Here is a 16379-nt window from a genome sequence, read left to right on the forward strand (position 1 = left end):
CCTTGTTGACCAGGATAGTCTCGATCTCTTGACCTCGTGATCCACCCACCTCGGCCTCCCAAAGTGCTGGGATTATAGGCGTGAGCTACCACGCCTGGCAGAAAATAGTTTTTATGCCAGAAAATGAGCATCCATTTCCTTTGCTAGACTTTCATATGTGGGGAGGAGTGGAATTAATCTAGCTTGGGAGTGGGACAGTGCTGAGCTTTGTTGTTGCAGTGGTTACCCTCAGGCCATCATGGGCCCTTTCCTGGGGGTGTACCTTGTGTAGTGGTTGGAGAGCCAGGTGGGGTTGCCAGAGTAAAGTCTGCTCAGTCCCCAGCTTTAGAGTTGTGCCTCAGAGTGGTGGCATGCTCTAATGCCTTTCCTGCCCCTCTCCCACTGCTATATGTTTTACTTTTTACTTAAAACTTGTTACCTTGGTGGCAGAGGATGGGACAAGAAGTACATTCTAATCAATTTTCTTTTTCTTTTTTTTTTTTTGAGACAGAGTCTCACTCTGTCGCCCAGGCTGGAGTGCAGTCATGCAATCTCAGCTCACTGCAACCTCCCTGTCTTGGGTTCAATCAATTCTCTGCCTCAGCCTCCAAGTAGCTGAGATTACAGGCACCCACCACCACGCCCAGCTAATTTTTTTTGTCTTTTTAGTAGAGGCAGGGTTTCACCACCTTGGCCAGGCTGATCTTGAACTCCTGACCTCGTAATCCACCCTCCTCGGCCTCCCAAAGTGCTGGTATTACAGGCATGAGCCACTGCCCCCAGCATCTAATCAATTTTTTTTTCAAGAGTCAAGGTCTCACTCTATTACCCAGGCTGGAATGCAGTGGCTTGGTCACAGCTTACTGCAGCCTGGATCTCTAGGGCTCAAGTGATTGCTCCTCAGCCTCCTGAGTAGCTGGGACTACAGACTGCACCACTGGACCCAACCTTGTTAATCCAAGTTAAAGAAAAAGACTATATGTGCTTGTGTATGTGTGTGCACATAGTACATGTTCACGTGCAGAAAATGCAGGAAGGATAACTCCGCGAACAATCATTAACTGTGGTTGGAACTTCAGGTCACATCAGAGTAAAGCAGGAAACAGAAACTTTCATTATACACTTTATGCAATTCTATGCTATTTGGTTTTTTTTTTAAGTAAACTCCTATTATTATATTTTGATTTTAAAAATTCCTATTATTATATTTATATTTTGATTAAAAAATGTGGAAAGTTTTAAGTGCTTACAAGAGAAAGCTTCAGTGATATGGAAGAAATCACAGTATGAACCATCTTATTCCTATATGTGCTAGATTAATGAAATGTTATTACAAATAGAAAAACTTCAAGACAGTATGTAAGTTAGATACCCAGGGAGGTATGCAGAGGAGAGGGACAAAAGGGCTTTACAAAAAGCTGCCTTATAGGTCATCCGTTAACTTTATTCCTCTTGCTACAGTGCCATATGGGTGAAAGCAAGCACCATGTGTCCTGATAGGAGGCAAATGAACTTGCCTCTCATACCCATTTAAGGGCAGCATTCGCTCCACACAAGATTGTAACAGATCGTTAAGAGGGAGGAAGCCCCCAAAAGCAGAATCCAGGAAGGTGCTGCTTCTCCACAGGAAGAGAGAGCTAAATAGAATGCAATTCAAAGATGGAGAAGTTATTTCATACATGGAATAGTTAGAAGAAGGCCAACATGGAATTAAAGAAGTAGGAAATGGAAAAGGAAGGCGGAATGTGTGCAAAAACTGTGCTATTTCTACCACTTCACTCCAAGGTGAAATGAGCAGAATACTTAGAGAGCAAAAGTATCCGTCACTTTCATTATCTCGGGTTTCTTCCTTATTGAAGTCCACCTTGCCTTCTTCCTCAACCGTCCACCTCCCCGTACATCATTAACCTACGGCCCATACCCCAACACATGCAGAAACACACAGACCCAGGATTACATTTATTTTCTGTCTATTGTGTTCTCTTAAGGGTCTGAATTTGTCTGGCTGCATTAAGGTCGGCTCATCGAAGAATCAGGGCTTGTTGCATTTCCTTTGTTAATGCCGCATTGATTGGCCTAAGTAGCCTACTCCTGCTGGGTACTATCATTTCTGCATTGTCTCCATTTCTCTTCTTAGTTAAAATTTCCCAAACCGTACTTCACAGATAACAAACCATTACCCCAGGTTCCTTTCTCTCTCCTTATATTTTAGTCTCCCTTAGTAATTTTCTTTCCACTTTTCAGTTTTAGTTTAGTCAGATTCATCTTGCTTGATGCCTCTTGTCTGAATAATCCTGAGATTCTATTGTTAAATACAGTGTTTATTGCAATAGAGCTCTGGTACCCTCTATGTGGTTTAAGAAGAATTCTTGTATTACTAGTTTGTAAGGGATGTTTATGAATGGGTGTCATTTTTGAAAAAATTCATTTTTCAACATCCTTTCTGCACCAGTTGAGCAACATTCACTTTTTCTTTTTTACTTTCTCAATTTTGTTAATTACATTAACATTTTTTCCTAATATACTATTATGAAGTGGACCAAATTTGATGATGATGTGTTTTTATGCATTTATAGATTCATTTTGTAAATATTTCATTGAGAGTTTTTACATTTATATTCATAGATATTAATATATTTTTCTTTCTTGTAATACCCGTGTCCAATTTTTACATTAAAGAAATAGCCTCCCAATATGGACTGTGAAGTTTTCCTAAGATGCAAATTTTAAGGCAATATCTTCTCCTCTACAGATTACTTTACCTGGGTTCTAAAAGTTCTAATTGGTATTACTTCTTTTCATTGTCGTTGATTTTAAAATATGTTCTAATTTTAATAATTTATTCTTAACTATTATTTTCATTGTTATTACACACAAATCCAAAGGATTGTGATTATTACAATTGTTATTTTGCCACCTTTTCATTATTAACTTCTAATTTAATTGCAAAACAGTGTGTATGATATTAATTTTTGTCATGGATTAGGACTGCTTTTGTACTTTAATATGGCATCAATTATTGTAAATGTACCTATGTTTGAAAATTATGTTCTCTCTCTTTTGGTTAGTTGTAAGGTTCTAATGCACATATCTCTAGATGAAGCTTGTTAATTCTGTTGGTCAGATATTTCATATGCTTATTTTATTGTCTAATTGAACTATCATTTTCTGAGCTAGGTATCTTGAAAGCTTCCCCAATGATTATACATTAATAATCTTTCCTTGTAATTCTACCCATTTTTACTTCAAATATTTCTGAGAGTACATGGTCAAGTATATATATTTCAATTATTTTGTCTTCCTGGTGACACTCTCCTTTCATCATTATGTACTGCTGTTTATTCTTTTTTGAGTAAAAGTCTCACTATTTTGCTTAATATTAATAAAGGTAAGGCAGCTTTCTTTTGGTAAAAATGTATCTGGTATCTGTTTAAAAATTACTTTACCTAAAATTTCTAGGTCACTTTAATATTTCTTCTAAAGCTAACAAGATTTTTATTTTTAAGGCAGACTGACAATCTGTGTTTTGATAGGCAAATTTTATCCATTTACATTTACTGTGATTACTGATATGTTTGGACTTTTTTCTATCATGGTATTTTTTGTTGGCTTTATGTTCATGATGCTTTTTCTTTGTCTCTCCACCTTTTCTTTCTTACCATCTATTGAACAAAATGAACTTTTTTTGGTCCTTTTTTCCCTCTAGTGCTTTGAAAATTGAATATTGTGTTTTTAGTCCTTTAGTGCAATGATTTGCAATATGTGGTCACCAGACTGGCAGCATCAGCATCACCTGGCTCTTACCCAAAAGTCAGGTGACAACAAATGCTGGTGAGGATGTGGAGAAATGAGAACCCTTGTAAATTATTGGTGGAACTGTTAATTAGTAAGCCACTGAGGAGAACAGTTTAGAAGTTCCTCAAAAAACTAAAAATAGAGCCTCCATATGATCCAGCAATCCCACTGGGGAAATCAGTATATCGAAGAGATAGCTGCACTCCTATGTTTGTTGCAGCACTACTCACAATAGCCAAGATTTGGAAGCAACCTAGGTGTCCATCAACAGGTAAATGGATTTAAAAAGAAAGACAAGCATCATATATTCTCACCTATTTGTGGGATGTAAAAATCCAAACAATTTAACTGTTGCAGATAGAGAATAGAAGGATGATTACCAGAGGCTGGGTTGGGGCTAGTAAGGGAACATTGAGGGGAGGTAGAGATGGTTAATGAGTAAAATAGGAAAAGTAAATAATACCTAGTTTTTGATAGCATAACAAGGAGATTGTAATCAATAATAAAATAATTGTGCATTTGAAAGTAACCAAAAGAGTACAACTGTATTATTTATAACACAAAGGATAAGTGCTTGAGGAAAGAGATGTGCAATTTTCCATGCTGTGATTATTATGTATTGTATGCCTACACCAAAATATCTCATGATTCCCTACCATGCACTCACAAAAATTAAAAACTTAAAAAGATAATAAATGATGCTTGAAAATTTGGATATGTATATTCAGAGGGATGAAACATCTAGTTTCATCCTATCTCTCACTATACACAAAACTCAAATCAAAGTAGATTAAAGACTTAAGTATAAGACCTGAAACTATGAAACAATTAATACTAGAAGAAAACTGGGGAAATACTTGAGGACATTGGTCTGGGCAAAGGTTTATTGAGTAAGACCTCAAAAGCCAAGACAACCAAAGCTAAAATTGAGAAATGGGATTACCTCGAGCCAAAAAACTTCTGCACAGCAAAGAAAAGAATCAACAAAGTGAAGAGACAAGCCATAAAATGGGAGATAAATATTTATAAAATATCCAACTGACAAGGGATTAATAACCAGAATATATAAGGAACTCAAACAACTCAATAGCAAATAAAAGTTAAAAACAATTTTAAAATGGCAAAAGTTCTTTTGAGATGTTTGAGGCTATGCCTCAAAACATCTGACAGTTTTCCACGATTCCTTTTTTCCTGGCTTTTAATCTCTCAGCTGGGCTCCCACCCAAATTTATTAACTTGGTTGCCTGTGAACCTCCACGTTTCTTCTCATCTTGTCTCTTCCTTTCCAAGCACTCGAGAGTCTCAGCTTCTACACTGTTCTCTCACTTTGAGCTCCATGCGTCTTTAACTCAACAGCCAGTTTTTGTGATGCCTTTCCCTCTTGTATACCTCTTCAAGTTCGAATATTGGTAATTCCAAATTTGGGGTGAAGTTAACTGAAGCTGAGAAAGAACTAACTGAGTACAACAAAATGCAAAAAATGGCAAATGATAGAATGAATCTGGGAGCTTAGTAAGCATGGAGCAGTGGGATTAGGAGAGAGAATTGCACTTTACTCAGATGGATGTATAGCTTCCTAAGACAACACCCAAATATAAGAAAATTCTGTAAGTAGCCAGTTATTTTACTGAGGTCAGGACAGTGTGTAGGGGATCTCCAGAGTGAAGATGGCATATGCCTTATTGCAAATGTATTAGCAAGGAAAAGTTTTGGGGTCACCTTTATTTGGAGACATTTCTCTTAAGCTGGTTTGTGTATTTGCTATCTATAGCAGAGATATAACAGCATGTGTAGGTCTAATTGAAAATGTATTTCCAAAATAGGTCATTCTAAATGAGAGTATTTTTGCTGGCTTTTCTAGGGAAACAGCTGTAATTACTCCATTGTGATCTTCTTTGCTCTTTTACATTTCTTTTTATTTTTTTCTTTCTTTCTTTTTTTTTTTTTTTTTTTTTTTTTTGAGACAGAGTCTCACTCTGTCACCCGGGCTGGAGTGCAGTGACACAATCTCAGCTCACTGCAACCTCCACCTCCTGGGTTCAAGTGATTCTCCTGCCTTAGCCTCCTGAGTAGCTGGGATTACAGGTATATGCCTCCACACCTGGCTAATTTTTTTTTATTTCTAGTAGCGATGGTATCTCGCCATCTTGGCCAGGCTGTTCTGGAACTCCTGACCTCAGGTGATCCACCCACCTCAGCCTTTAAAAGTGCTGGAATTATAGGCATGAGCCACCATACCTGGCCTCTACTGTGATTTTCTTTACTCTTTTCCTGGTGTTTAAAGTGGAAAAAACCCAAATGATTTTGTTTTCTCTTATACTCATGCTCCAGTAACTTGTAAAATTTATTATGCATTTTAATAGGGCTGAGATTAAAATTTTGGGAGTAGAATGTTAGGAATGAGATAAGCTTTATAAAAACAAAGACCTCAAACTAAGGAGATGCAAGTTCCTAGTTAATCTAAATGAGATTTCTATTTAAAGTACTTCAGTACAATATCATAATGCATGTGGCCAGCTTACTGGAAAGGTGTTGGTGTGGCTGTTTCCATTAAGTCTTATCTTAAATGTTTCATTATTTTGTACACAATGGCCGTGTGGTGCCCAAGGTCCCTCCTCAAATCCTTATCTCATTGATGATCAATATTTAGGTTTTCTTTTGTGCTTACAAATTGCTGTTTTGATAGACACTCATTTTAAATTATTTTACCTGATTTTACTCTTAAAGAGAAGGACAAAGTGTAAAGGGAAAATACGAAGTTGAATCTTTTTAAACCTGGATCGTATCTCTCCACACTGTAAGAATAAAACACATGAGCCAAATCAATCTTTTTGGAGTTGTACATTCAAGAAGCACAAGTAACCCAGCAGTCTGCAGTGTTGAAATCCCTCAAGTGTCATCAGGCTTTTGGGGTAGTATCATATTTTGTTAATTAGGCATTTATACTGAAAAGGATGTTCCAGGGCAGAGCAGGTCCTTTTTGACTGTATACATGAAAGAACGTGGCTACAGCCATCATTTGTCTGAATAGTGGCTGCACCTATAATGTGTGATGTTCATGCGTGTGATCCTGCCTCTCTGCTGTCAGCAGGAAAGCTTGGATAAAGGGGACCTTTCTGTAGTTGCTGCATGTCAGGCAGGTTCTTCCTATTGCTATAGTTCACAGAAGGCCCATGGCCTCAAGGAGGTAAAGTTGGGTGAAAGAAATATCACTGGATGGAGAATCAGGAACTTTGATCTCTGGTTTGAGATGGGCCAATAACTTGCTGTCTAACCTATGCAATCCACTTACCCCCTCTGAGCCTGGTTTCCTTCTCTGAAAAATGAGAGGACCTGGACTTGGGAAGAAGAGGGCTCTAAAATTACTAGGTTGTGAATAAGATATCCTAACATGTGTCCTAACATTTATTTATCAAACTCTTTTGTAACACCTATGTTTGCCCTGCACTATTCTAAGTCTTTAACAAAGATGAAGCCATTTCATCCTCAGATGACACTTTGAGAAGGTACTATTACCATCTCCATTTTATAGATGCAGGAATGCATGACGAGAGGTAGAGCTGGGATTCAGACTCAGGCAGCATGCCCTCAACCCCATGCTTTGAAATATTGGTATGTGTTAGCCTCTGACTCATCTAGAGCACATCCTTTTTCTGGTGGGCTTCATAGAGGAGCATTAAAATTATTGTGTTGTAGAGGAATCATGACTGCATAAAAAAAGGACATTCCGGAGATCTGGCTCTTCGGCGATTGAGAACAGTGGAGTCTGTTTTGTGAGCTTCATGTTGAAAATCTTTACAAAGCATATATTTTATTCTTCTCAGAGTTCTTGGGGGAAAAAAGGCATACAGAGACATAGGGAAAGAACAATACATGGGGCTTTGGCTGCAAGTAGAGCATGAGAGTACTTGTATCTGGAATCCTTAGATGTCTGTCTGATTACTGGTTTTGCTTATGTATAAATACAAGTTGCTGTGCTAAGCAGAAATTAATTGTAATAGATTCATTTAATCATAATACAGCAAAGTTTAACTTGTTAGAGCTTCAAACTTGCAGATGAAGCTTTCCCTGGGGCAGCCAGTCTGATTGTAGTTGCTGTAGCTGACCTACTTACCAGCTTTTTCAAAAGGTGGCTTAAATGCCTCCCAGGGTACAGGAATACACAGAAAACCTAACAGGGGTCACTTTCCATAACCCATGATTCATTTTTAGTGCATTTGGGGGCCATACATCATATGAGGTAATCTTGTTCATACTTGCAGTTTTCACTTAGGCATGAGTCATAAGACTAATGCTTAATAACTCAAGTAAGAATTCTTAATCTTGGGATGACTAGAAGATTTCAAATCCGGAGGTATTTTTTCTGATAGAGTTTGGTTAGGTATAGATGAGCAAGAGAGCCTACCGTCTCTTTTCAGGACTTCTGCCCTGGTTGGTAACTCAGAAGTCGTGTCTTTTCTTGGGCATTTGACCTGTTTTCCTTCTGGTTGGGTTACTGGTGGAGATGGAAGGAAATGATACTGGCTTTTAATGCGAATCATATCTCTTCACAAAAGTGAGTCAAGAGTTTAAAGCTGTGTTAGAACTGTCGGCTTCTTGGTTTGTAGAAGTCACTTGATGACTGGTAGAAAGTAAGGTGGTGGGGAAATGACTATATTTTATGTAAACTCGTAAGGCTGAACCTCAGGTTGACAGAGTGAAATGCTGCTCTCTCAATTGGCAAACTCTCAACGGCACTGGGGGCTGAGGAGTCCCATTGAAAATGCATTCAGGAGGCTGAAATCAACCCCAGGATTGAAACCAAAGTGGCCTTTCTGAAAGGTCTTGGAAACCAATCGAGATCAACCCGCTACGGTTGATGCAAGTGAGTGAGAGTAAAGAAAGTGAAAAGTTGAGAGCTGCAACAAACTCCTCCTTTCCTTTCCCGGAATTCATATTTCCTTGTGGTTCCCCAAGCCTAATCACATCATCTATTTTTTTCCTCTTTCATTTTTCTTTTTTTTTTTTTTTGCTTTTTTGCTTTTTTTATTCCTCCCTTTGTCTTCCTTCTTTCCCCTATTTCTTTCTTTCTCACTGTTTCCTGCTCTCCCTATTATTCTTCCATTCTCTTCTATCTAAAATTCTTCAGCTTTCACCTAAAACTCAGGCTAGATTTGTAACTAGAGTTTCTGGTGGACATGTTTAGAGCAGGGGTTCTATACATAACCAGATAGATGCCTGTGACTTCTTAAGGTTTCTCTGTGTTTGCTGTGCCTTTGAGAGACCTTTCATTCTTGGTTCATATACTATGGCCTATCCAAGAATGCTTTATTCTACTTTAAAGTTTTTATCCAAAACCAGAATATTTATGAGAATCAGTAGAGATCAGAAAAGTGAGGCAAAGATTTGGAGAGGATTCTAATTAACCTCCTTTTGCCTCATTACATTTTTATGAAACAAATCAGGATCACGTAATCTTTTGGTTCAAAAATTACAAGGTTGGCTTTTCACTGAAGAGCGCCGTTATCTTGGTTCCTTGAATTCTCTCTTAATGGCCCCATCACCCAAATCTTGCCCTCTTTTCATTATGACCTTCTGTTTTATTTAATAGCTATTTGAGCCTAATTAAAAATTGTATTTTTTCTTCTCATTTCACATCATGGCCTTGGTGAATGTGTTTTATTGTGTCAAATGCTAGCCAGTCTCAGACCAAACATGGCATGCTATTTGAAGTTTTCATTATGAATGAAGATCAGATGTGGATCTGGGGAAAGAAATCCTGACGGGATACTGACTGACTGCCTCTAGAAGTGACAGCAGCAGAATTTTGCAACTGGGATTCATCAGTCACTTCTTACCATAATGCAGAGGTCTAAAGCCAGAGCAGTCCATCCTTCTCTATCCTTATCTGCACATTCATCATCCCCATCTTCAATCCAACCACTGAAGAGTTAGTTCACTCTTACATGTTCATCCTTAGTACACATGAGGTCTCTCCTCTGTGTTTTCCACATCACCCCAAAACTCAGTTTCTCCTTTTGCTGGATTGTCTGTCCAGTGCAATAGCTTCATATCCTGTCTTAGCTTTCTAAAGTACTTTGTAACTTGCAATTCAATGGTACGGAGCTGTTTTCTCCGATAGGAACAGCTGAAGAGGTGAAATGAAATTAACACACAAAAACCTCAACAGTATCAAGTGATGATAGGTTTCTGTATGTATTCCTTCTAAAAGATCCAATATATGGGAGTCGAGGCGGCTCTGGCCAGTTGTCCTGGTGCTTGAGGAGGCAAGGCTATGAGTTCAAGGCCAACCTGAGCAACATAACAAGTTCTCATTGATTAACAACAACAACAAAAAAGATCCAATATGAAGGAGGAAAGAGCAGGCTGTGGTTGTTCTTCTGAGAAAGGCAAAGAGATACACCATATGTATATAGGTTGAAATAATAAATCTGTTGAGATTAACCATGCAGGGTTTCTTCTCATCAGCCTGTTGCTGTTTTTAAATATCATTAAATGGCCGCATTGCACATGAGACACAGGAAGGTAAGAGTAAGAGGGCAGACAGCAGGCTCACTGCCCCTTCCCAACCTTGACAAGTGTCCTTTAAATGACCTTGATGCAGTTACTACTGTTGTTGTCCTCGCTGATGAATCTTTTTTGCTTTTACTTTCAGCTCGAGGATCTGCTTCACAAGTTACAGTTCGTCCTGACATACGTGGCTCCTTGGCAGATGGCTTGGGGTTCTTCGTTTCACGTGTTTGCTCAGCTCTTTGCCATTCCTCGTATCCTTTCTGCTTCTATTTTCACCCTCAGGCTGAGATTCACATTTTACTGAAGCAAGCTTTTCATTGACCCCTGGTAATAAAAAGATTTTAAAGTCTTTAAGATTACATTTTAATGGGGACATGAAGAGGCACTTTGGATCCCTTTAGGCCACTTAGCCTTAAAAGATGTTTCTTAATTTTGAACTCTTCCTGCTTCTTCATGCATATTCAGGAGTTACTTTTATTTTTCCTGGTCCTTCCATTTCCCATGCCCAGATCTTCATTAAGATATCCTGTCTTTTAAATGAAAAGTAACTGCTTAAATGACTGAGTCACCTTGTGCAAAATAGTGCAAATAAATTTGCTGTTATTAAACATTGTGGATAGGGTTCATGCATTCAGTACATTTTTATAAAGTGTATATGATTTTATACTATGGTTATCATATTGCACTCTAGTAATATTCAGAAACTCAAGATTAGGTACAAACAGCATTTGGAAGATCATAATTTAAAACATTAAATTATGATTTTTTAGTTGCAATTAGCCACGAAGCCTTGGTTTTCATGTGTGTTTTATAGTGTTTTCATAATAGTTTGAATTTATTTCATAACAAATTTTGAGATTCTCCTAAAAATCACTTTGACATTGATAGCTAAGTTTTATATATGTACACATGTGAGTAAGGGAAGTGGAGAGAGAAATTGCATTAAAAATGCTCTTGAAGAAAGAGATTAATTAAAATTTGACTTAGGCCTAAAATAATGTCCTTAAAGGTTCTCCTTCTCACTGAATTTAGAGTTTTTAAACCTGTGTGTTTCCTAGGAAACAGGAACCACTTGCCTCAGAATCCCTGGAGGAACCAATTAACTAAGTAGATTCCTGAGCCCAGCTCATACTTTTTAAATCAAATTTCATGGGGCGGGATCCTGGAATCTGTCTTTTCACAAGCTTCCTTGGTGATTCTTATGCCATCAATGTATGTGAACCAGGGTTTTAAACTGGCAGTTCATCAGGGCTGCTGTTAACCTAACTTGGACCACTCAGAGCTTTCTTCCTTGTGAAATTTACATAAGACTCTTTAAGACAATTCTTAAGGCATCTCTAGGACCTTAACTTGTAAAGGAATGAAAACATACTTGGGATAATCCTTGAGTGATAATATTTTTAAAAATGATTTCTTCCAGGCTCCTAACATTTTTTTTCAAATGTTAAGCATAAGAAGAGTGGTTCTCACAATACACATTGTTCTGTGTTCCTATTCTTAGGCCTGCATTGATACTGCTAAAGTGTTTCAAGGTCATTTGGCAGAACAAGCTAAGAAAAAATTATATATATATATTTGCAAAGCCTGAGCTCGGGCACCACCCTTTCCCTTTAGCGGCAGTCATTTTCTGTAATGCCAGTAATGTCAGTTTTCCTAAACAGAGTCTTTTAAAACAAAAACAGCAAGGTTAAATATTGAGTTGATTTTTAGTCTCTTTCTGATGTGTTTCTAAAGTTTCCTGTCTAGAATTTAAAACATGTTTATTAAATGAAAATGATTAGATTAATGCAAATTTGTTGTTGAGGACTGGCACCAAGCATTTAAAAATTGAAGTGATGATTCCTGATGTCATAACTGTGGACTTCCTTGTTATTGTTTATGCCTTGTTAGGTGAGTTCAATAACACTAATTATTTCTTGGAGTTCCACAGCTGCATTAAGACTGTTCTGGGAGCCACAATTTTCAAATACTTGCCTTATATTCGTGTTGAGGGTTCACACATGAGCACGTGGTATTTAGCACTTAATAAGTTCTAGAAGAATAAAAACAGCATTAGATTTATCTCAGCTTGTGCACAGTGAGCATTAAATTTAAATATTTCACGATGTATAGATGGATTGTCATACAAAATGGAAACTTTCTAGATGTAGATTTTATTGGGCATTTGGTGGTTCCATTTTAGAACACACAGTGGATCCCCTTGTTTTGTTCCTAAACCTGGCCTTGTTAGTGACACCCACTTCCTCCCCTTCTGCTCAGATACAGAGCCTTCAAATTGACTTCCCTGGAGGCTGGCCACTGACAGGGTCTTTACCCTCTCCTCCTTAACCATGGACACCCCTCCTCCTTCAGCAGTTGAAAAGGTAGATATTTGCTCCTTGGAGTCCAACATCATGCTGTTCAGAATACAATGAAATAAATAGTTGAAAAACTGGATATACATGCCACCCAGACAAAGCTATTAAGTTATTAAGTGTCAGCCCTGGATCTTGACTAATTTCAAAACGTTAATTATTTTATCACTCTATTAAGAAGTTGTGGGCTCCATCTCAGCATTGAAAAAAGGCTAATTTGCTCTGTTTTGGAATTGAATTAGCTTTCAGGCCAGCGTCAGGGCACTGTTTGATAAATGGCTTTTTCCAGTACTAGCATGTTTTCTCTCTCCGTAGCCTCAGTTAGCTTCTGAGCTTGTAACCTCCAGGGAAAATTGAGGATATTCACCCTTATAATATGTGTAGAGACCATGCAAGACCATTGTCATCTAATAATTAGACAGACTTAGCCAGATTCTTTCTAGTAAACCCAGAGATTGGGAGAGCTGCTTTCTATTTGGTGCATCCTTTTCAGCTTCTAATGATTTTTAAAAATCTTTTAATAACTGATGCTTTCATTTTAAGTGTGCTTTTAGAGTGATCATCTGTCCCTTAGGTTAAGCCCCTAGCTATTTCTCTTAGAAAGAAAGAAAGAGCGCTTTATGTGCCTGCTCCTCTTAGGAGCTCTTCTTTCTTGGCACTGCCTTGCCAGTGGTAGTGACAGCCTTTCATAGTTGCCCAGAGTGTGCTGTAATTCTTTATTGATATTTCTCCAAAAAAAAGATCCTCTCTATTCACTGCCACCCTCCCTCTAACCTGTTAAACGTCATTTCCTTTCCTACCACACTGAACTTTATTTTTAGCCTAGCGCTAGTTCCCTCACTTCTTAAATTTTAGATAATTGCTTCTGGCATTTTTTTAATGTACAATGTAATCTCTGGGGAAATCTTAGAATCAAAAACACAAGCCACATCATCCCCGCTTTTAATATGTGTAGAGACCATGCAGGACCACTGTCTTATAATTAGACAGACTTAGCCAGATGATCACATATTAGCACATCTGCCTGGCCCTGGCTCCACTTGATTTTGTCCTGGTTTCCCTGCAAGCTCCATCACACCCTCTGTCCCCTGATGTAGGGACTTCTCCCTCTTCCTTTCTTCTCAACACAGCTCCTCAGAAAACTCCACCTCTGACCCGACTCTGCTTTCTAGTATTTTTTTCAATACCTTCCCTCAGTGATACATTCGTACAATTCCCTTTTCTTCAGTGACAAGGAGCATAATAGCTAATTTGTTGTGTTTTGTGGCAGAAGTATTTAGGTATTTTCAGCTTTCAGAAGAGGAAACTGGTGGGTGATAATAGATACCACAGTAGCATATTGTTCTGTAGTTCTCCATTTGAACCTAGGTCAAAATAAAAAGAATTGGATTTAACTTGCAGCACAATAGAGAAATAGAGATCTTTTTGATACCTAAACAATTCAACATTGGAATGGATTATTAATGGAGGATGTGACATTTCACTCCTGAAAATGCTTGAGAGTAAATAGAAAGTTTAAAAAACACTCACTCTTGAAGAAAAAAAAAAACGTGGTTTCTTTCTTTTTTTGGTTGTTTTTTTGTTTTTCGAGACAAGGTCTCACTCTGTTGCCCAGGCTAGAGTGCAGTGGTGCAATTCTAGCTCTCACCTCAGCCTCCCATGTGGCTGGGACTACAAGTGTGCACCACCATGCCTGTGCACCTAATTTTTTTTTATCTGATTTTAAATCTGTGAAAATGTGGACAGCACAAGACTCACTTCCTTTTTTATATCTCACAGATAAATGGTGCTACTAGGGAATCCCTGCTTCCACCCCCACCCCTTTATCACATAACTTGTTTAAAGTTACGTTAAACCACTTAGAAGTCCAAGTTACTTCTATATTCTTGAAAATGAAATGCAGAGTCTTCCTATCTATGCCAAACATTTCTTTTTCACTCTCTGCCAGAACTTTTTGGACATGAATTACAGAAATAAAACTTCCATTAGTGCAGCAGTAAGAGAGATACAGTTGTCACTAGCTTCCCAGCAGGAAGATCAGCGCTATTGGAGGTCAGATCAGATCTACAGTAGAATGATCCAAGTTCTAATACCCTCGGACCAGGAAGGATATGCATATTATAGGACCTGGGCAGTCCAGCTCTCCACTGACTTCTGCTACCCCCATGGATTCTGGCCAGCAGTTCTCTCTTGTGCTCCAACCACAGGCCCCACAGCACCTCCGCGCCACAATGATGGTGAGTGATTGGCAACAGGGAGTCTCCAATGATGGAGTGAGACCTGGAGGGCCCAGCTTGCTCAGAGAACTGTTGTTTCTGGCTCCTCCCCACTAATCACCAAAGACTTATTGGGCTTAAACCAAAAGCAGCAGACATACTAAGTTTAATATTGACCAGTTACCTCTTTGATCAAGCAAGGTATTTGAAACTGGTGAATACCAGTACGTCAGAAACTTATATAAGGATGCCTAAAGAAGGAACTTGGCCCACAAAACACTTGCTTCATGTGCATGTGGTTTTTGCTTAAAAACTAGATATGACTTGAATTGAGCCAATGGTGTTCAATATACGACATCTGTTTGTCTGTGTATCCATCTATTTAGATGTGTATCCTATCTATCTAGATAAATAGATGGATAGATGTTTCAAACAGAGGGAAAACATGATTTGAGAAAGAGATACTATCTTCCCAAATGATGCTATTATTTATTTTCAAAATGTATCATCTAATTTTAATTATTTACAAAGCTACTTGATACTGTAGTAAATGTACTCCAGTGTGTTCTGTTCAGCTAATAATCTTAGTAAAAAGAAACTGTTCTCTTCAGTCCTTAGATATTAAATCTTTGCCATGAATCAGACTAAGACCACTGAGATTTTTGTGAGACTCATTTGGTTTACATGGTGGTGAAATGAGACCTAGCAGGGTACTACCGAAAGTTTTATATTTATAAATGTATACATAGAGAGATTAAGTGTGTATCCTTTGTTCTTTCTTTGGTGGAAAAAAATGGCTTTAGTGAAAACTCATCAAAATGTGATATATTTTAAAAATATAGAAATAATGTATATATATATTTTTTTGCCTTAACTCAGCATTCTCAGATTCTGCCATACTTTTCTTCCAGACGGTCGCCACATCCATCTTTTCTACCCCACTGAGTCCATTTCTTGGGAGTGTCATTTTCATCACATCCTATGTCAGGCCAGTGAAATTCTGGGAGAAAAACTACAAGTAAGACCCTAAAATCAGTGCTTAATTGCTTTTCTCCAGTTTGTGCTTCAGAAGCCTCCTCTGCCTTCCTCTGTTAGAAGGTCCCTGGGTCCAGCCCTTCCTGTGCTGTGGGGCCAGTCCAAACCTGTCTCTCTTGATGACTTCCTCAGCTCATTGACTCAGCTCTTGGGTCTCAGAGCTCTGGAAAGAACATGACTGATTTCAAATTAGCCAACGAATATTTGTCCAGGTATCACCAGTTGTGAAGGAAAATGAGTTATCACTGCCGATTTTTAGTAGGTGACCTCGGGAAAGGCTGTTTAACAAGCCATTGTTAATGTCCTTTGATATGCCAAGATGGCCCCTGGATGGCACATGTTTTTCCCCTTCGGGGAGCATTCTAAATATATAGTCCTGTACAAGTGTGCAGTTATCACAGCTCTATGGAAAAGAGATCACCAATTTCTGAGTGCCAGAAAACTTGTGGCATAAAAGTGAAGATGATTTCTTCACTTTTTCTTCTCT

General features: G+C 38.3%; 1 protein-coding gene across 8 annotated transcripts in view; it reads left to right on the top strand.

Annotated features, from left to right (window-relative positions):
- Positions 1 to 16379, top strand: part of PCNX2 (pecanex 2) — a 309710-nt gene that overhangs the window by 191322 nt on the left and 102009 nt on the right. For all 8 annotated transcript variants that reach the window (XM_035280793.3, XM_035280794.3, XM_035280799.3 and 5 more), the window contains 2 exons: positions 10430 to 10538; positions 15746 to 15875. In XM_035280793.3, coding sequence (XP_035136684.3) covers positions 10430 to 10538; positions 15746 to 15875 — 239 coding nt within the window. The remainder of the gene's footprint in view (positions 1 to 10429; positions 10539 to 15745; positions 15876 to 16379) is intronic.

The sequence above is a fragment of the Callithrix jacchus genome, chromosome 19 (genome assembly GCF_049354715.1).
Source record: "Callithrix jacchus isolate 240 chromosome 19, calJac240_pri, whole genome shotgun sequence".
In the NCBI taxonomy this organism is placed as follows: domain Eukaryota; kingdom Metazoa; phylum Chordata; class Mammalia; order Primates; family Cebidae; genus Callithrix; species Callithrix jacchus.